Genomic DNA, 21,368 nt, shown 5'->3' with positions numbered 1-21,368 from the left:
CACCTGTGTCTGTTCCCATTGTTAGCCTTTTTTTAATGTATGCAGAGATGAAGAGCTAATCATAGCGTTCTGATTTTTCTACTGGTTTTTAGATTCTTTCAGAGCAGCATTGTTACCATTTATTGAACCATTTAAAGTTCAGCTTTTTTTAAAAAAAAGATTATTTATTTTATTTGAAAGGCAGAGTTACAGAGAGAGAGAAAGAGAGGCCCAAATGGCCACAATGGCTGGAGCTGTGTTGATCCAAAGCCAGGAGCCAGGAGCTTCTTTCTACTGCTTTCCCCAGCCATAGCAGAGAGCTGGATCGGAAGTGCAGCAGCCAGGTCTCAAACTGGCATCCTATGTGGGATGCCAGCACTTCAGGCCACAGCGTTAACCCCCTACACCACAGCGGGGGGGGGGGGGGGCAGCTTTTGTTTTTGTTTAGTTTTTTTGAAAGAGATTCTTACTCAAATTGCCAATCTTTTTTTTTTTTTTCTTTTAAAACTGCAATGCACCAATAAGGAAGCAAGAGAGCAGCTATAACCATTGCAACTTTTAACCATTTTTTTTTTTGCAAGAAAGTTATTTGTAGAACAAAAAATACCTGTTTTTTCTCCTCCAAATTCCTGATGTCTGAAGTATTTTCAGAATATTGTTACACTTTAAATGGCTCCAAGCTACATTCTGGATTCTTTCAACAAAATGTTCATCAACACGCATGCACGAAGAATGTGTTTAGATAGATCTTCTGGGCAGAAGAAGAACCTAACGCCACGTTCACCAGAGCAGTCTACTACTTGGGGACAAGTATGCTTGGCCGGCAAAGTAAACTATGCATTTCTTCTCTCTGCAGCCTGGTCCTGCCCCTCCTGTGCAGAGAAATGGTGGAACTCTTGGACAAGGGCGACAGTGTAGTGAACCATACAAGCTTATCCAATTATGCATTTTTGTATGGTGTCTTTCCCGTAGCACCAGGAGTGGCTATCTTTGCAACGCAATTCAACATGGAAGTTGAGATTGTATGTATAAACTGTTTCCTAAGTTTGTTTCTGTGGATGATAGAACAGTGAATTTTTGAATCACAGAAAGCAACATTCGTTTTTATGAGAATCTGATATCTGTAAGCCACCTCACTGTAAATAAGGAGGCATCATGGCATCACGTAAAAATAGTTATTTCATCTGGAATTTTTTATTCAGTCATGCCTTTTGTCAAGTATTGACTTATGTACTTATACTTAATTATGATTAATTCTAAAAGTTATTTATATTAGCTTTTGAAATTTTGAGGAAAAAATTATTTTATTCATTGATAACTACTTGATGCAAAATACCACATCATCAACTTCAACATATAGCTAAAATCAGTTAATACCAAATTATTAACAGTGTTTAAGTATATTATACATGCTATCTACAGCATTAAAGGATTTTGAAATATAAAACGGAGGACCTTAATTAATGAAGGTCAGTTCCATTGTGTGTGTGTGTTTTAAGATTTATTTATTTGAAAAACAGTTACAGAGGCAGAAAGAGAGGTATGCCATCTGCTGGTTCACTCCCCAAATGGCTGCAATGGCCAGAGCTGAGCCAATCTGAAGCCAGGAGCCAGGAGCTTCTAACGAGGTCTCCTACATGGGTACAAGGGCTCAAGGACTTGGGCCATCCTCTACTGCTTTTGTAGGCCATAGCAGAGAGCTGAATGGGAAGTGGAGCAGCTGGGACTCAAACTGTTGCTCATAAGGGATGCTGGCACTGCCGATGGCAGCTTTACCCACTACGCTACAACACCAGCCCCAGTTCCATTGTTAAATCTGTAAAAGTTTGCATGGTAATTTTTTAAATTGCTTATTTTTGGCCTATGTGAAATAGTATGTAAAGAAACTCTTTGTCAGCTTATTTAGATAATTGATATGATATCCTTTCTAGAACCTAGAGGATAACCATCACCAGTGGGATTTCTAATATTTATGACGTGTGATTATCAATTGAGCCTAGATTGGAAGAGGAGCCAAGGGAACCTAACTGTTAAGGACATTTAAGGACTCTCAAAAAGGGAAAATATGGTATTGGACAACCTGCTGGAGAGTGTAACATCTGTACCGACTCATTCTTATTTTAGAATGCTTTAATCTGTTACAGGTATTTTAAAGGGTAAGGTCATTATTTAATTGAGATTGTGACTCCTCAATCTGATTTCATTTTTTCAGGTAACCTCAGGGATGGTAATAAGCACGTTTGTGTCTGCTCCGATCATGTATGTTTCTGCCTGGTTACTGACCTTTCCCACTATGGACCCTAAGCCACTGGCATATGCCATTCAGAATGTTAGTTTCGATATAAGTATTATCAGCCTGGTCTCCTTGGTACGTATATTTCAGTGTGAGACTGAATCAAAACCACAGAATGAGTGCTTCAGTGGAAATAGAAAAGGACTTAAAAATCGAGGTTTTTATGAAATTGAGAAAGCTAAAGTCTCCTCATCAAGTAAATTGCCAAGCTTCTGATCGAGTTTTGTCTTTCCACTGGGAGTTAGAGTTGTATGGCAGATAAGGCAAGAGATTTGGTCACACCTGGATTTGACTGCCTGGCCTATCACAGAATAACTGTATGACTTACAAAAGCTGCACTTCTATCAGCTGTAAAATAAAGAATGATTTCACCTATTTCCCTGGGTTGTTTTAAGGGTTAAATGAGATGATAATATATGTGAGAAGCAGTTTGCTAATGATGAATCACTGTATCAGTACTAGCTGTTGTAGAATCATATGATTGGAAGGGATCTGTGGGCTCAAGGTTAACCACTCATTTAATATTAATGAAAGGTTAGCTTCGTTCTCCAATGAATATACTTAAATAATTAAGCATTTGACAATCAGAGAATCTTATAGATTGCTACCTATTGAATTCAAACAGTAACATAGCTGAATAAAAAAAGACCATGTTTGCTGGTAAATATGTCTTTTGGCAACAAATAAATGTGTGATTAAGGTGATTTATTAGAATTCCCACTTCTCACACGTTCCCAAAATCTTGCCATTGCTAAGAGGGCAGTTTGAGAAGACCTACTATGTAAGTTTCTGTTAGCAGTGAAAGGACAAAGTAGGAAATCAGCCAGTACCAGCATATACTTCGCTGGCCGCTGTGTAGGTGGAATACAAAGTCAAATATGGGGAATGCAAGACAGTGCATCTTCGGGTGAGTGGCATGTGTTGTTTGAGCTAAGACAGCCTGGAATTTACGTAACGTGTGAGCCAATGTGGCGTAAGACAAAGAGGAACATCTTAGAATGGAGCATTGTAGCTGCATCTCCCACTGAAACTTTTTTCCTGAATAGTTGGCTGAGATCCTGTGTCCTACTCCAGGCCCTGGAGTTAGGCATAGTTAGAACATGGTCCTGGTCAAGATATTAGTTCTTATTAAAGACCTTGTAACTTCTGAACAGTTGATTTACTGTGGGGTTTCTCCATGTTTTATATTTTACTTTGGGTGTGGTAATTTACCCAACTACCTTCTTGGGAATTCGACAACTTAAAGTAAATAAAATATTGGAATTTCTTCCTGAACCAGGATAGAAAGATTCTTTGAAGTAACTAATCAGTATGTTATTTAATAAGTAATTATAAAGATTAAGAAACATGAATAATTTTGAAATTTTGTCTTCAGATCTGGTCTCTGGGTATTCTTCTTTTGAGTAAGAAATATAAGCAGCTTCCTCATATGCTTACAACAAATTTACTCATTGCTCAGGTTAGTATCTCTACAGACATTCAGAACTGTGCTTTTCTCATGGATTATTCTACTAGTGAGGAGAAAACCACTTTGCAAGATTCTCCCAGTTATAAAGTCAGAAGTATTACCAAAGACAAATCAATTATAATTTTATTACCATTAGTTTGGTTTATGCCTAACATATTACATATTTCTACAAGTCTTGGGTTATCTAAGGTTGAGGCTAATGGTAGCATTTGATGATAATGTTGCATTTTTAATAAAAATAATCAAATCACTGAAAATTGAAATTTTCTTAAAGCCTTGCCCCTTGCATGTCTAAAACTATAATGGAAAGAAAGCTAACGTTTTCTGTGTATAATGTTACTAAATATAAGGTTGATATTTAGAATATAGTCTCTATGTTTTAATTGAATGTATACATTGTTAAAGTCTCTATATAAAAAGTGGTTTTTAATCATAAATCTGAGGTTTTGCTAATAACTAGGGTAGTTATTTATTACTAATTATTGATAATTTCCCAGTAATTTAAATTGAACAATTATTTTGCTGTAAATAAATATATGAGTAGACTGACTTAATAGTTATTTTCTATGATAGTATTGACCCATGGTTTTCTTAGCTATTTACAGCCTTTTAATAATTTTTTCTTTAGTCTATTGTCTGTGCTGGAATGATGCTATGGAATTTTGTTAAAGAAAAAAATTTTGTTGGACAAATTTTGGTGTTTGTTCTGTTGTACAGCTCCCTGTATAGCACCTACCTGTGGACAGGTAAGTTGGACCATGAATAGAAATTGAGGTCTGTTCCCCTTTTCCCTAGCCCTAGAAGCCCTGAGCTTTTCAGTGATTTATTTGAAGTTGGGTAGTATAGGATCAAAGTGTTCAATCAGGCAAGTGCACCCACCAACGCAGTCAGTCTGCAAATCTGAGTTCTGTCCTAATGGGTAGAGTCTTTGGCTCTAGGCCTAGGAAAGTAAACATCCCAAACTCCCTTTTGGAGACAGCAAGGGGGCAGGTACAGGAGGCAGGTGGAGAAATGGGAGAATGGACACACTGTGTGCCCTAGAGCTCACTATTAGACCGTGACTAAAAAATTTTGGCTCTGCCTTAAGCAAATGACTTAACATTTGTAGTCAGTTTCCTTATCTAAAAAGCAGGGTTATAGCATCTTACAAAGTTATTTTGAGGATGAAATGAAATATGGGTATTTATGTTCAGTACATGGTAGGCTCTCAACAAATAGAGGGGGAGAAGGTAAAATGAGGCTAAGAAAAAGTCAGGGGATAAAAGAGAATGGAAGTAGACGAGCACCTAGTAAGAAAGACTTTCTCATTTCAGCGAGTTTCAAAAAGAGTATTCAGAATGTTTTAGCACACTGCCATTTTGAAATATAACATTTATTTGGATGCATGCAGTCTGGTATAATTGTGAAAAATTCTGTCTGGCTCTTTTGTATTCATACTGCAAATCAGAACCTGTAGCGGGGCACATAAAAGGAAGTTGTAGGAGGGCGAGAGGCAAATGTCAGGAAGTGGCTGCAAAGGAAGACCTTTGATTTCATGCCTCCTGGATCAAAAGCAGGTTCCATCTAAGTCAACAGCCTTTTGAAGTGAAACAACAGTGTGGCGGTGAGGAATTACGGAATGAAAACTTCCATGCGAACGGAAGACAGTGTGTGCTTCTTAAAGCAAAGCACACCTTGCTTAGCATGAGAGACACCAAGTTGAAAGAGCTTAAAGACGTATTTCTAAATACAGATGGGCCAACTTCATCTCGAATACTTAGGTTTATTCAAGTTAACTTCAAGAGAATAAGAGAAGAGCAGCAGATAAGTGCATGAAAAAGCTCCAGGCCTTTTAAACATACATACCAAAATCTATCCAAAGAAGTTGTTCTGAATTCCCTGGGCTTGATGAAGGTGTTACCGGAGAAATTGCAGGGTTCTTGTCTTCGCACAAGAAAGAATTCAGGCGTAAGGTACCCTGTAACCTTTAGTTTATTGTGCTGCATCAGAATATTGGACCTAGAAGTGTTGCTTCTAAATCACCTTGTTCAGTAATTTTCAATTTCACTTATTTGCACGCTATCCTTTCCATTTTTGCCACTTTTTTTTCTTAAAATTGATTCACTTTTTAAACTTTAGTCAGTTGTATCTTATATAAATAAAATCCTATGGCATGTGATAATTAAAATCTTTCAATTGCATGTTGAAATAAATTCATGTATTTCATCAAAAACATTTTGCTTTTGTGTCACCCATAGTCTCTTAGATTTAAGAAACACTGCTCTAGTTTATGTGTTTTTTTAAATTTTGATTCACTTGCGAGGCAAAGAGACAGAGAAAGATAGCTTCCATCTGTTGGTTCACATCTTCAACAGGAGGAACTGAGCCAGGTGGAAGACAGGAATGCAGAACGCAAACCAAGTCCATGTGGGTGGTATCAAACCCAGACTCTCTGATGTGGAATACGGGGAAGTTTTGACCAAGAGGCCAAAACACCAGCCCCTGCTGTGCCAGTTTAAATCTTTCATTTTGCAAATTAAGAAAATAGGCATGAAGGGTTAAACTGATTCAGGGAGGAACTCTCACAGCTTCATCAGTGAGAAGTCCTGGACTTGACTCTTCCTAATAGGAACTGCAAAAATGTTTGTGGAAAGTAGAATTAAAAGGTTCATTTTGAAATCCATGCATTTTCATAGTACACCTTTTCCAGATCTTTTTGAAGGTTCCCAAAAGGCAGGAATGATAAAGGTTAAAAGTTGGAAGAGTGAGGTGGCCACTGAATCCATACATTCTTTTTTTAAATTTATTTACTTATTTATTTGAAAGGCAGAGTTATAGAGAAGCAGAGGCAGAGAGAGAGAGAGATATCGAGATATCTTCCGTCACTCCCCAGATGACTGCGCCGATCCAAAGCCAGAAGCCAGGAGCTCCTTCTGGATCTCCCACGTGGGTGCAGGAGCCCAAGGACTTGGGCCATCCTCTACTGCCCTCTCAGGCCATAGCAGAGAGCTGGATCTGAAGTAGAAGTGGAGCAGCCGGTGCCCATATGGAATGCTGGCACTGCAGGCAGTGGCTTTACTGGCTACACCACAGCACCAGCCCTAGAATCTATACATTTTTAAGAATAGCTATAAATTATTTAAACACAGCTAAAATACAACTCTAAAACCAAGCAGATTCAAACAAAACTATAAACCCAGTAGTTCTAATGAACAACATTAATTAACATGACAAAGGATCTGTTTTGTTAATCACAGCTTGGAATCTCAAATGGAATTCACTTCTCTGGTGTGGCTTTTTTGAGTTGGGCTTGCCTTACTTCCATACGCAGTTTTAGGACCCAGTTATCTTTTCTTTCTTCAAATCACCAAAGAGCCTGCATTTGGACTGCATTGCATGTTGGGGTATCATTTGGCCTTCACTTGGTTCAACCTAATACAAAACCAAACGCAGTGCCTGAAATCATGAGATTGTACTTTGGTTGCAAGATGGGCACACAGATGATTTTCCCTGAAGATAAACCAGAAAGACTTAAAATTTCCCACAGAAATTCCCAGATCCTGAAGAGTATGTCTTAGGAACCCCAAGGGTCCACAATTCTAAAGACTGGGGGTTCCAGAACCTTGTGACTGGGTTTCTTTCTAGTCCGGCTCTGCCCTCTGCTGGTTGTGTGCTTGGGCAAACCCTTGTTTCCATGTCAATAAAATGAAGGCGTTCGTTTAAAACAGAGTTCCCTTCCAACACTGAAGTTCTAAGATTATATAGCTATGTAGAACTTACTAAATAAGATATTTCTTGTGTAAGTCATTGGGTATAAGGTAAGGGAAGTCCAAGACCTTGGAAGCATTTGTGTTTGTGTTAGATTCACATCATGACTAAGCTCCATCACGACACTTGGGACATTTTCTAAAAACATAACCTGTGTAAGAATTGCTTACACTTCTTTCACCAGCACAGTGGGAGTGTTTTTATTTTTAGAATCTTTTAGTTTACAGTTAAATTTTTTTTTCCAATTACACTTAGGGTTTTTTTTTTTTTTTTTTTTTTTTTTGCCAGGCAGAGTTAGTGAAAGAGACAGAGAGAGAGTTATAGACAGTGAAAGAGAGAGAGAGAGAAAGGCCTTCCTTCTGTTGGTTCACCCCTGAAATGGCTGCCATGGCCGGCACGCTGCACCGATCTGAAGTCAGGAGCCAGGTACTTCCTCCTGGTCTCCCATGCTGGTGCAGGGCTCAAGCACTTGGGCCATCCTCCACTGCCTTCCCCGGCCACAGGAGAGAGCTGGCCTGGAAGAGGAGCAACCGGGACAGAATCTGGCACTCCCACCAGGACTAGAACCCAAGTTGCCGGTGCCGCAGGTGGAGGATTAGCCTAGTGAGCCATGGCACTGGCCAATTACACTTAGATTTTAAACACATAAGACAAAAGAATAAAAATAGGGCTTTTGAAAAGAATTCTCACATATAAAACAAAACTTGAGGAAACAAACAGTATAGAGTATAGGAGGGATGACATGAATGATTCCGAATTAAAACATACCTCAAACTATTGGGAATAATATTTATTTGGAAGGCATAAATTCTTGGACAAAAAACTAGGCTACTATAGTATTAAAGTAAACTTGATTTAAGATAAGGGAATAAAATTCTATGAAATCTGCTCAATGCCCATCTTTATTTCTTATTCTTAGGCCTTCTAGCAGTTTCTTTGTTTCTTTTGAAAAAGCGAGAGAGTGTACAAATTCCTGTTGGAATCATCATAATATCTGGCTGGGGGTAAGTTGGTAGTTTTGTGCTTGCTTTCATGTTTCCATATATACAGTTACTATTCATTCTCTCTTTTTCTCTCAATAACCCTTGTTATTATAGAATTCCTGCTCTCCTTGTTGGTGTTCTTTTGATAACTGGAAAGCACAATGGAGATAGCATTGACTCAGCCTTCTTTTATGGAAAAGAGCAGGTGGGAAGAGTTTATTGGCAGTTCTGTTCTTGAGCACATCTCTTTTGAGCTTGATTATGTACCTTGCTATACTTACCTTAAGTTAACCTTGCAAATCTCTTCCAACTTCTTACATGTCTATTGGTGTTCCTGTATCACTTTGTCATATATCAAAATATGTTGAGCATTTTGCATGTCTAATTCCATTTTTAGCTAAAAATTTCTAAATGCTTGCTACTTATTGAGTCTTCTTTTGAACATGCTTGTGAATTATGTTTCCTCTCCTGGAGAAAAAAATGATCAACTAAAAGCCATTTAATAAGATAGCAGTAATAGCAAAAAACTTGTTTGTTTTGAGAGACAGAGAGAGACCGATAGACCATCAGCGCCCATCCACTGGTTCATTTCCCCAAATGCTTGCAATGGCCTTGGGCTGGGCCAGGCAGGGACTGAAGCTGGGAGCTGGGAACTCAATCCAGGTTTCCCACAAGGGTGGCAGGAACCTAATCACGGGAGCCATCACTGCTGCCTTCCACAGTCTGCATTAGCAGGAAGCTGGAGTCAGGAGCTGGAGCTGTCAGGCATTCTGATAGGGGATGCGAACATCTTAACTGCTAAGCCAAATTCCCACCAAATTCTTGACTGTTAATAATATCATAAAAATAAATTCTAGAATAAAAAAAATGTATCTGGGGAAAAGTATGCTTAAAAAGCTAGAGTGGGAGGCTTGTGAGTTCTGCTGAATTCTTTGGGGATAAGGCCTAAGGATATGTGGGGTTCTTTGAACTTTCTTAAATTACTGTTTGCTTTGCAGTTTTGAGTTTTATGAGAATAAATAAGATTTTATATATATAAGGGACATAGACTAGTGCTAGCACTCAATGTGTTCAATAAATATTAGCTACAATTACTTATTTTTGGTATCATTACCATAAAAATGTCTCTAGTTGATGGAAGTATGCTTGAACTACCTATAGAAGTGGCAGAAACTTAGAAGTGCAGAAAAGGTTTATAAGAAATCATGTAGATCACTTGAGGAAACCAATGGCTATCTTGGTAACCAGTTGCTGGAGAATGAAAGAAGTATCCAGAAACTTATATAAATAAACCCTTATTTCTCTGCATATAACATGCATTCATTACATACTCTTGCCTGTTTTTAAGAACTACTGTTCTAGAGTCTTATTGCTGTGGGGATGTTAATTCCCACCCAAAAAGTGCCTTTAACCTTCTGTACTAAGACTCTCAAGATGGGGTTGTGAAAGTGACCTAACACCTTTTCCTGATGTTGGCAGATGATCATCACGGCAGTTACCTTGTTCTGCAGCATCGCGATCGCTGGCACATCACTCATGTGCATGAACCGCACCAGCCAAGCAGGGCGCTATGAAGGTTTTGACCAGTCTCAGAGCCACAAAGTCATGAAGCCTGGCAATGCTGCTTTTGAAGAGAGTCCAGAACCGACAAGTGAACCAGAATTGTTTACAAGTTCCATCCCAGAAACAAGTATGATCCTTAAATATATAGAAACTGCTACATGCCTTTTTTTTTTTAAAAAAAAAATTATTTTACAATTTTTATTTATTTATCCATTTATTTTATTTCATTTTATTTGAAAGGCAGAGATACAGAGACAGAGAGAGAAACAGAGAGAGATCTCCGATCTGCTGGCTCACTCCTCAAATGCCTGCATCGAAGCCAGGAGCTGGGAATTCAATCCGGGTCTCCCACATGGGTGGCAGGGACCCAACTACTTGAGCCATCACCTGCTGCCTCTCAGGGTGCGCATTAGCAAGAAGCTGGAATTGGGAGCGGAGCCAAGACTTAAATCCAGGCACTCCGATATGGGATGTGGGCATCCCAAAGTGGCATCTTAATTAGCCATTAAGCCAAATGCCTGCCCTGTTACATGCCTTTGTAGTGTATTCTGTTTTGAATATCATCGGTTTTGTCAAATTAAGAACTTATATCATAGTCAATAGCAGAAAGAGCTTATAAATTCATTTGATTTTTGTTTATAAGCATTTGTGTGAGGATAACCTTTCACAAAATTCCAAGACTTCCTTGGACCTAAGGGTTTTCTTTTTTAAAACAAGTAGAACATTATCAGTGAAATCAAAATCTTTTGAGCCTACTCCATTCTTGTTCATCTTGGAGGTAATCACTGTTATGAATTTGCTCTGTATTCTTCCAGAGCAGCTTATTATACTTTTAGAATATGTATAATTTTCCAACAAAAATACATAGTATTGTTTTACATGCTTGTAGATTTTTTATATAAGTTTTATATTACAATTAGTGTATAGTTATCAGTATTTTTAGAAGTCTATTCATGTTGTAGATGTGCTCAATTATATGAATGTACCAAATTTTATTTATCCATTTCCATACTGATGGACGTCTAGGTTGCTTTAAAATATCTTGCTGTTAGAAACAGCATTGCAGTGAACATCTTCGTTCAGATCTCCCCAAGTGCACGTCAAGATTTTTCCTAGGATGATAATTCCTGGGTCACAGAGACAGATATGTTTTCATGGCTTCAGTGTCAACCCTTTGTATATGATTCCTGAAGTTGGATCTCTACTATGACCCCTTCATATAGGTCCATTCCCAGATTTCCTGCTGCCTACACATACATTGCTTACATCTCTGAGTACGTAGCTGGCACTCAGTCCTTTTTCAAATGTAATCCATCTTTAACAGTTCCGTTTTTTTCAGTTGCTCCACTGTCCTTCAAAGCTTCCAGGCTCAATATTTATCTCCCTCTCAAACTAGCCAGTGTGTCTTCAAGGCATGTCGTTCTCCCTCCACAAGGTCCTTCATCTCCTCTTGGCCCCACCACCCCCACTTTGGCCTCCAGCTTCTGCGGATTCTTGTAATTCCCCCCCTAACCACGATGCCTCTCGGGTTTCCTGACCCAGTCTATTTTATGCAAAAAGGCCAAATCAGTCTCCACAAAGTTCTGGTCACATAGGCTGTGCTGCCGAGTCTGTGAGGGCCTTGCAGTGCCTCTATGGTCACAACCTTCACCTAGTGTTTGAACTCTTTCACGGCCTGGCCGTACCCTGTTCAGATCTCCTCTGCCACTGCTCCCCTTCAGGCTGCGCTGGCTCCACCCGCCTGAACCCACCTCCATTCTTGGCCTGTACCAGCACTGTGTTGTCATCGCTCACTTCATGCCTTCACTTCACAGCCTTTCAGCTTGGAGCTCACTGATTTCTCTGTTGGTTCATTTGTGACTATGTCATCATTTTTTGGAGCTAGTCCGTTTTCCTTTATAAAACTGAATTTGAAGGATTATTTTTTCATTAAAATTTAAAAGCTGCTTTTGCTGAGCCTGGAGTACTTTTCTTATCATGCCCAACATGATTTCCCCCCTCACTTTCTTGGCACACTCTTGCGTTTATCCTATAAACTAGTCTGCCGCTTGTTTTCAGACAGGGCTTGATGACCACCTCCTCCAGCTTGGCTCTCTGTGTCTGCTCCCACGAGTGTTTTAGAACTACTAAAGACCTGAGAACATCCATGGGAACTTAAGTGAAGGGTCTTCAGCCCAGAGACGTTTGCTATTACATCTTTACCTGTCTTTTTTAAAGACTTTCTCTAAATCCTGTCATCCTCATCTCTAGTAGGAAAACTAACTTGCAACTGCAGCATGGAGAGTCAGAAAATAGCCACCCCTTATCTCTGTAAGAAACCTTCTGCAATGTTTATACTTCTGTCTCCCTCTTATGTCACTATTTTATTATTGCTTTCTAAAATTTGTATTTATTTGAGTGAGAGAGAACACACACAAGAGTGCTCAGATCCACTGGTTCACTTCCCAAATGTTGGTGGAGCCAGTGGGGTGGGGGGACATGAAGTTGGGTGGCAGGAACCCAACTCCTTGAGCCATTGCCACTACCTCCCTGGTTCCACAATAGTTGGAAGCTGGAATTGGGAGCTGGAGCCGGGTATCCATCCCCAGCACTCCGATGTGGGATGGGGATGTCTTCACCATCAGCTTCACCGCCAGGCCAAACACCCACCCCTTATCATTGCTTTTTAAATTATCTGTGTAACCCAGTAGTCTGTAAGTGCTATGTCTGACTTCCCTGTCACTGTAGTCCCAGCACCTAGCATGCTGTCAGACTTATTGTATATGTTCCTGATATTTGTTAGATGGATGGCTGGGTGAGGTATTTCAGGATTGTCTGAAGCTACCCTGACAAGCAGACAGCAAAACACATCTTTATTTGCCTGGTCACTGGTATTCCTGAGGGAGAAAATTTTCCAACCTATTTGGTTATTCTCTTTCCTTAAATCCTGCTCACTTTTATTCTGCTAGTAGTATTCACCCATAACACCCTGCATGTCAGCCTGGACCTCCCCAGTCTGGGTAATCCAAAATAGTTCACTTATCTCTGCCGTTTGCTACACATCTGTCAGAGATCCATGACTTGCATATATTATAAATGTAGAATTATGATTAATAAGAAAAGTAACCTATTTAGAGAAAAAAGGTTCAGTAAATTAAGGTGGCTGATGGGCTACTTATGTACTCTTCTTATGTTTGAAGGCAGAAACTGCCACAGCTCTTTTTATGGTGGCCATAATCATTTATGTGTGTGTGTATGTGTGTTCATTCCCTATATGTATGTCTGTCATTAGAATGGGCTGGTCTTTTTTTTTTTTAAGATTTATTTTATTTATTGGAAAGACAGAGTTACAGAGAGAGGTAGAGACACAGAGAGAGGTCTTCCATCCTCTGGTTCACTCCCCAGATGGCCACAATGGCCGGAGCTGAGCTGATCTGAAGCCAGAAGCCAGGAAGTTCTTCCGGGCCTCCCACATGGGTGCAGGGGCCCAAGGACTTGGGCCATCTTCCACTGCTTTCCCAGGCCATAGCAGAGAGCTAGATCAGAAGAGGAGCAGCCAGGACTAGAACCAGTGCCCATATGGGATACTGGCGCTTCAGGCCAGGGCTTTAACCCGCTGCGCCACAGTGCCAGCCCCAATTAGCTGGTCTTACAACAGGATACTTTAAGAAGCTAGTGGAGAAGTGGAATTAAAAGTATGACTTGACTTTGGTACAAAAATTTTGGGGTGAGGAGGTTGGTGTTGTGGTGCATAGGTTAAGCTACCTACAGCCTTCAATGCTCACATCCCATAATGAACTGCCAGTTCAAGTCCTGCCTCCTCTGCTTCTAATCCAGCTTCTTGCTGGTGCAGCCTGGGAGGCAGCAGATGATGGCTCAAGTGCTTGGGCCTCTGCCACCCATGCAGAAGACTTGGATGGGGTTCCTGACTCCTGGCTTCAATCTGGCCCAGTCCTAGCTCTTGTAGGTACTTAGGGATTGAACCAGTAGATGGACAATCTCTCTCTGTCACTCTGCCTTTTAAGTAGATGAAAACAATACACATAAGTTTAAATGTTTTTCATAATTGTGTAAAATGTGTATTATGAAAAATTTGAAAAAATTTTTGCATTCAGATAAACTTAAATACTTTTAATTTTATTTTTCCACAGACTTTTAAAGTACCTTTGTATATTTTCTTAATAATTTTTATCTTGGTGACTTAAACCCAAATTGCTGAAGAGGGCTGGCCTAGATCATCTCTTTATTTTCTTTTCTATTATTCTCTGGTTCTATTTTAACCTTGAGATGGCATCATTATCTTAAATTTAGAAAGACATTCATAATAGCTTATTATAGATTGTCATTTTAATACCTTGAAATCTCTTGTTATTTTTATGAACATCAGTGAAGAATTTAAGCACTTTCTCAATGAAAGGTTCAACCTAAGAATTACTCATTTTTCTAGCACATGAAATTTTAATAAGTTTATCACTGAAGTGATTCTATTATAATGCATGTCAAGGAGTACCACGTCTGCACTCGCATGTGTGTAAGATCTGGAAAGGGCACCACGTGCAGTTCTCAGTGTGGAGCAAACATTCCAGCTCCATGGCAGATGTCTCAGTGTGACTTCTGTAAACTCCTCACCCACCAACTAGCAGGAGATTTTCAGCAGTATATATTTGAAAGAAAAAAAAAAGAGTATGTGATTATTTTACAGCATCTTCTGGACTAATAGGAGACAGTTTCTGAATAGAAGTGATTGTTGAGCTGAACTTAAAGGCATTAAAAGGATTTGGGCCAGTGCCGCGGCTCAATAGGCTAATCTTCCGCCTGTGGTGCCGGCACACCGGGTTCTAGTCCCGGTTAGGGTGCCGGATTCTGTCCCGGTTGCCCCTCTTCCAGGCCAGCTCTCTGCTGTGGCCAGGGAGTGCAGTGGAGGATGGCCCAAGTCCTTGGGCCCTGCTCCCCATGGGAGACCAGGACAAGCACCTGGCTCCTGCCTTCAGATCAGCACGGTACGCCGGCCGCAGTGCGCTGGCCGCGGTGGCCATTGGAGGGTGAACCAATGGCAAAAGGAAGACCTTTCTCTCTGTCTCTCTCTCTCACTGTCCACTCTGCCTGTCAAAAAAAAAAAAAAAGGATTTGGATGAATTAACAAGCGTGGGAATTCCATGCTTGTCAGCCTATGCCTTGAGACCCAAAGAAGCATGAGATTTGTGGGGGACCCTAGAGAATTATCCTCAAAGAAGGGAAGGCTTTTGTTGAATAATCTAGGGATAGTTGGAGAGAGAGGCCAAGTGTGTGTGTAGTAATGAAATAAAAGCTGTATTTTTAGGAAGGTGTTTGGATTCTTACTTCTTCAAGCACAGCAGCTAATAAAACAGCATGGATAAGAACATTTCCCCTGTCTTACACAATGAGGAGATGACATGTAAAGGATTTAACCCTTTGTCTGGAAATTTTAAATTTTTTTAAAATTTATTTATTTATTTGAAAGGCAGAGTATTACAGAGAGGCAGAGGCAGAGAGAGAGAGAGAGAAAGAGAGAGAAAGAAATCTTTCTTCCACTGGTTCACTCTCCAAATGGCTGCAATGGCCACAGCTGGGCCTATCCGAAGCCAGGAGCCAGGAGCTTCTTCTGGGTCTTCCACATGGGTGCAGGGGCCCAAGGGCTTGGGCCATCTTCTGCTGCTTTCCTCGGCCATAGCAGAGAGCTGGATCGGTAGTGGAACAGCCAGGAATCAAACCTGCGCCCTTATGGGATGCTGGCACTGCAGGCAGCAGCTTTACCCACTACCCACAGCACCGGCCCCTGTCTGGAAGTTTTTAAATGTTTGTTTTTGTATAAGCGCATTTGAATACTTTTTGATAGGTATCATATGAAAACATTTCCAATGCATGGGGAGTGCATGATGAGTAGATTTTGCTGTGTTTTACAGCTCTGGGACTTGTCCATTTCTGTTGTTATTCACATGTTACTTCATCTCTGTAGGTTGCTGCTCCTGCTCCATTGGAAATGGTGAACTGCACTGCCCATCTACAGAGCCAGTGGCAAACACGAGCACCAGTAGACCTGGGACCCCTTCATTTGAGAAAAGTAAGTGCCTCTGGCTATCAGAATGGCCTGATTCCTTATCCCTATACCTCAAAAGAACTCTACATAGAACATCTCTAGGAGCTGTAACATTATGGAACACAGTTTGGGAATAGGGATTTCCAAATGAGATGGGGAAAGTGCTAACAGGATGACAGTCATGCATAGACAGAATACTCGTTTGTGGGTAAAGCCACCACCTGCAATGCCAGCATCTCATTTGGTCACTGGTTCTTGTCCCGGCTGCTCCATTTCTGATCAAGCTACCTGCTAATGGCCTGGGAAAAACAGCAGAAGATGGCCAAGTGTTTGGGCCCCTGCCACCCATGTGAAAGACCTGGAAGAAGCTCCTGGCTCCTGGCTTTGGCCTAATCCGGTGCTGGCTGTTGTGGCCATCTGGGGAGTATACCAGAAGATGGAAAATCTGTGTGTGTCTCTCTCTTTCTCTTTGTGTTAACTTGACCTTTCAAATGAATAAATCTTTTAAAAAAATTTAAGTTTGGAGAACTTAGCAGGTTAAGCCACGCCTGTGACGCTGGCTATCAGTGCCAGTTTGAGTTCTGGCTGCTCCACTTCTGATCCAGCTCTCTACTAATGTGCCTGGGAAAGCAGCAGATGATGGCCCAAGTCCTTGGGTCCCTGTACCCACATGGGACACCCTGATGGAGTTCCTGGCTCCTGGCTTTGGCCTTACCTAGCCCTAGCTGTTCAGCCGTCTGGGGAGTGAACCAGCAGATGGAAGATCCCTGTCTCTCCCTCCTCTTTAAATCTGCCTTTCAAATAAATAAATCTTTTTTTAAAAACTATTCTTATACTTTTTTTTTAAATTTTGATTTATTTATTTGAGAGGCAGAGAGAGAGAGAGAGAAAGAGAGGTCCTTCATCCACTAGTTCACTCCTCAAATGGCCATAACGGCCTTAGCTGTGTTAATCCAAAACCAGGAGCCAGGAGCTTCTTCTGGGTCTCCTACGTGGGTGCAGGAGCCTAAGGACTTGGGCTGTCTTCTACTTCTTTCCCAGGCCATAGCAGAGAGCTGGACTGGAAGAGAAGTAGCCGGGACTAGAACCCGTGCCCATATGGGATGCTGGCACCGCAGGCGGAGGATTAACCTACTGCACTATGGCGCCGGCCCCTGTGTGCTTCTTTTTATATTGATGATTCTCTACATCTGCATTTCCAAAGCTTTCTTCCTTATAAGGAGAAAAAATCCTTATATAATATGTCAATAATAAAGCCCATTAGCAAATTGGACATGCTCTCTACTTACACAACTTTTTTTATTTTTTTGCCAAAATCTCTATAGGCTTTTCTTTCTTTCTTTTTTTTTTTTTTTTGACAGGCAGAGTGGACAGTGAGAGAGAGAGAGACAGAGAGACAGAGAGACAGAGAGAAAGGTCTTCCTTTGCCGTTGGTTCACCCTCCAATGGCCGCCACGGCCGGCGTGCTGCGGCTGGCACATCGCGCTGATCTGAAGCCAGGAGCCAGGTGCTTCTCCTGGTCTCCCATGGGGTGCAGGGCCCAAGCACTTGGGCCATCCTCCACTGCGCTCCCGGGCCACAGCAGAGAGCTGGCCTGGAAGAGGGGCAACCGGGACAGAATCTGGCGCCCCGACCAGGACTAGAACCCGGTGTGCCGGCGCCGGTAGGCGGAGGATTAGCCTGTTGAGCCACGGTGCAGCCCTCTATAGGCTTTTCTTATCTGACATTTTCTTCATTAATGATGTTAGCGCCTGAACACTTAAATTATAAGGATTTCTTACATTTTCTGGTCATATTTATAAAAATTTTATAGAATGAGATTCACTGAAGGGCTGGCATTGTGGCACAGTGGGAAAGTGGCTGCCTGTGATGCTTGCTTTCCATGTTGAAGCATGGCTCAACTCCCTGCTGCTTTGCTTCCAATACAACTTCCTGCTGATGTACCTGGGAAGGCAGCAGAAGATGCCCAAGTACCTGGGCCCCTGCCACCCATGTGGGAGACCCAGTTGGAGTTTCTGGCTCCTGGCTTCAGCCTGGCCTACACCTAGCTCTTGTAACCAGTTGAGTAGTGAACCAGCAGATGGAAGACTTCACTCTCTCTCCCTCTTTGTCTCTCTCATTCTGCCTTTGAAATCAATAAATCTTTTTTTTTTTTAAATGAGAGCTATTGTATATGTACTTTAGCTAGTCATATAATTTAGTATCCTTCCCAAACTTGAAATAATTTAAAAGAAAGCCTGAAATAAATCAAAACATAGAGAAATAGAATTTTTAGAGTTTATCAATGAGATTTATTCCTCACTCCCTGGCATAGCACTAAAACAAAATAAATACTACATTTAGGTTGTTGAATGACAATGATGTATGAAAAAGGCAAATGAAAGATAGTAAAATTTACTTCTATCATTTTTATAACATCTGTATATAATATTTTAAAACCTGGATATTATATATATACATGGATATATATACATACATATATATATATATATACTGGATATTACATATCTACATATATATGTAGAATTTTTAATAAAAATATTTTTATTAAAATGAGATCATACTACAAAGCTTACTCTCCTTTCACCTAGCAGTGTTGTGAACTTTCCTCTATGCCATTAACTATTTTTTTTAATTAATTTATTTATTTGAAAGTCAGAGTTACACAGAGAGAGAAGGAGAGGCAGAGAAAGAGAGAGAGAGAGAGGTCTTCCATCCACTGGTTCACTCTCCAATTGGCCGCAACGGCCGGAGTAGGGCCAGGCCAAATCCAGGAGCCAGGAGCTTCCTCTGGTCTCCCACATGGGTGCAGAGGTCCAACACTTGTGCCATCCTCCACTGCTTTCCCAGGCACAATAGCAGGGAGCTGGATGGAAGTGGAGCAGCCAGGATATTACAGCACTGGCCCCCTAAGGCAAATTTTAATAAAAGGTAAGAAGTAATACTAAATTTATTTATTTAGTTAGCCAAAATAGGTGAGCACAAGTATATATTTATCAGAGGTCAAACTTGAATTACCAATTTAGGCTTTAAAAATTATATACATAATTGAATAATTACATATATAATTAAATAATTATATGTATTTTAAAGATTTATTTGAAAGGCAGAGTTACAGGGAGGCAGAGGCAGATAGAGAGAGAGGTCTTCCATCCGCTGGTTCACTCCCCAGATGGCCGCAATGGCCTGAGCTGCACCTATCCAAAGCCAGGAGCCTGGAGCTTCTTCCAGGTCTCCTACATGCGTGCAGGGGTCCAAGCATTTGGGCCATCTCTGCTGCCTTCTCAGGCCATAGCAGAGAGCTGGTTTGGAAGAGGAACAGCCAGGACTTGAAACAGCACCCATATGGGATGCCACACTGCAGGTGGCAGCTTTACCCGCTATGCCACAGCGCCGGCCCCTTAAATAATTTATTAACATAATTGTATAGCATAAGTTATATGGCTATAGGGGCCAGCATTGTGGAGCAGCTGGTAAAGCCACTGTAATGTTGGCATCCCATTTGGGTACCTGTTCATGTCCTGACTGCTCCACTTCCTATCCAGCTCCCTGCTAATGGCCTAGAAAAAGCAGCAGAGGATGGCCCAAGTGTTGGGGCCCCTGCTAACCATGTGGTAGACCTGGATTAAGCTTCTGGCTCCTGGCCTGATAGGTGCAGCTCAGGCCGTTGCGGCCATCTTGGGAATGAACCAGAGGATGGAGGATCTCTCTCTGTTTCTCTCTCTCTTTCTGTAACTCTCACTTTCAAAAACAAAAATAAATAAATCTTCAAAAATACATAAATTATGCAGCTACAAAAAAATTGTTAGTGGTGTTAAAGGGAACTATTGCATAGTTAGTCCTTGTGTTTTTTCAGATAAAAACATTCTTAACTGAAACTCTCCTAAAACATGAAGGAGATTTCCTCCAATTTCATCTAAAATTATATACTGATTCTTAGCTGAATGTGCTTTTTTGTTGTTTCTCTTAGGAAGTCATTATAAATTTAAAATGCATTCAAATAAAAAGCCCTGATTAAAATTGTTGTGCATACTGTTTTCAAGATGATCGCTGTGAGAGTCGCTGTAACTCCCAGAGCTGCATCCTAGCCCAGGAAGAGGAACAGTATCTCCAGAGCGCAGACCAGCAACTGACGCGACACGTGCTGCTGTGTTTGCTTCTCATCATTGGCCTGTTTGCTGTAAATGTTTCTTCTGGTTTTGTTTTGGGTCCAATCCTTTAAATGTCTTGCAAAAGTTTTATCCAGGCATCTGGGAGAAACTAAGTTGCTGATTTCCAGGAGCATGGCAGTGAAGCCATCTGAATCCTAATCTTTTGCTAAATGTTTTGGAGGGAAGAGAATAATCATTCCTATTACTTGTTGTCTACATGCTCCAGTAGCTCTTCCTGATGCGAATCCATTGATCATTCTATACTGTGAACCTAGAATTTGGTAAAACTAGATAACTGTGTACAGGGCCGCTTACTCCTAAGGTACCTGACTGACCTACACTATCTCTCTGAAGATACTCATCAGATAAATAAACTTTAAAAAAAATATATAATTTTAACTTGGGGCTGGTATTGTGGCACAGTGGGTTAAGCTGGAGCTTACAATGTTGGCATCCCATATTGGAGTCCCTGCTTCAGTTCTACCTGCTCTGCTTCTGATCCACCTCCCTGCCTGGGAAAAACAAAAAATAGCCTAAGTGCTTGGGCCTCTGCCACCAACTTGGGAGATCTGAATAGAACTCCTGGCTCCCACCTGGCCCAGTCTCAGCTGTTGTAAATAAGAAATATATTGTAATTTACTCACCTACTTCCTTGTGAATTGTACATAGCTTTCAAAATGCTACAATAAATATCTCCATGTATTATGTTTCCTTAGGATAGATTCCCAAAGTTGAGAACCTTGACTTGAAGAATATAGCTATTTCTGTGACTTTAGATGTATTCTACTGAGTTGTTTTCCAGGGGTTTGTATAACTATATAAAGTGCTCTCACCAGCATTAGATATTGAAATTTTTTTTTAATTTTATGATTTTGTTAGTGAAACATAGTACTTTTTAAAAAATGCATGCGTTTACTGAACTACCAGAGGAGTTTTTAAAATTAGTTTTATGAGGACAGAATTGTAACACAGCAGGTTAAGCTGCCCCCTGGGATGCCTGAATCTCATATTGGATTGCTGGTCCAAGTCTCAGCTACTCTACTTCTAATGCATCCTAGAAGGCGGAAGCAGATGGCTCAAACACTTGGGCTCCTGCTATATGGGAGGCCTGGATTGACTTCCTGGTTCCTGGCTTCAGCCTGGCCTA

At 40.8% G+C, this 21,368-nt stretch overlaps 1 protein-coding gene across 3 annotated transcripts in view; it reads left to right on the top strand.

Moving 5' to 3' along the window:
* Nucleotides 1-21,368, top strand: part of GPR155 (G protein-coupled receptor 155) — a 97,463-nt gene that overhangs the window by 15,968 nt on the left and 60,127 nt on the right. For 2 of the 3 annotated variants that reach the window (XM_062187996.1, XM_062187992.1), the window contains exons 4-13: nt 836-1,001; nt 2,192-2,347; nt 3,648-3,731; nt 4,369-4,486; nt 8,407-8,491; nt 8,585-8,675; nt 9,950-10,160; nt 10,274-10,435; nt 15,990-16,094; nt 20,114-20,250. In XM_062187996.1, the coding sequence (XP_062043980.1) occupies nt 836-1,001; nt 2,192-2,347; nt 3,648-3,731; nt 4,369-4,486; nt 8,407-8,491; nt 8,585-8,675; nt 9,950-10,160; nt 10,274-10,435; nt 15,990-16,094; nt 20,114-20,250 (1,315 nt within the window). The remainder of the gene's footprint in view (nt 1-835; nt 1,002-2,191; nt 2,348-3,647; nt 3,732-4,368; nt 4,487-8,406; nt 8,492-8,584; nt 8,676-9,949; nt 10,161-10,273; nt 10,436-15,989; nt 16,095-20,113; nt 20,251-21,368) is intronic. The other variant, XM_062188004.1, reaches the window with a different exon arrangement.

Source organism: Lepus europaeus, chromosome 1 (assembly GCF_033115175.1).
Source record: "Lepus europaeus isolate LE1 chromosome 1, mLepTim1.pri, whole genome shotgun sequence".
Lineage (NCBI taxonomy): Eukaryota > Metazoa > Chordata > Mammalia > Lagomorpha > Leporidae > Lepus > Lepus europaeus.
This window is presented reverse-complemented; position numbering and strand designations above follow the sequence as displayed.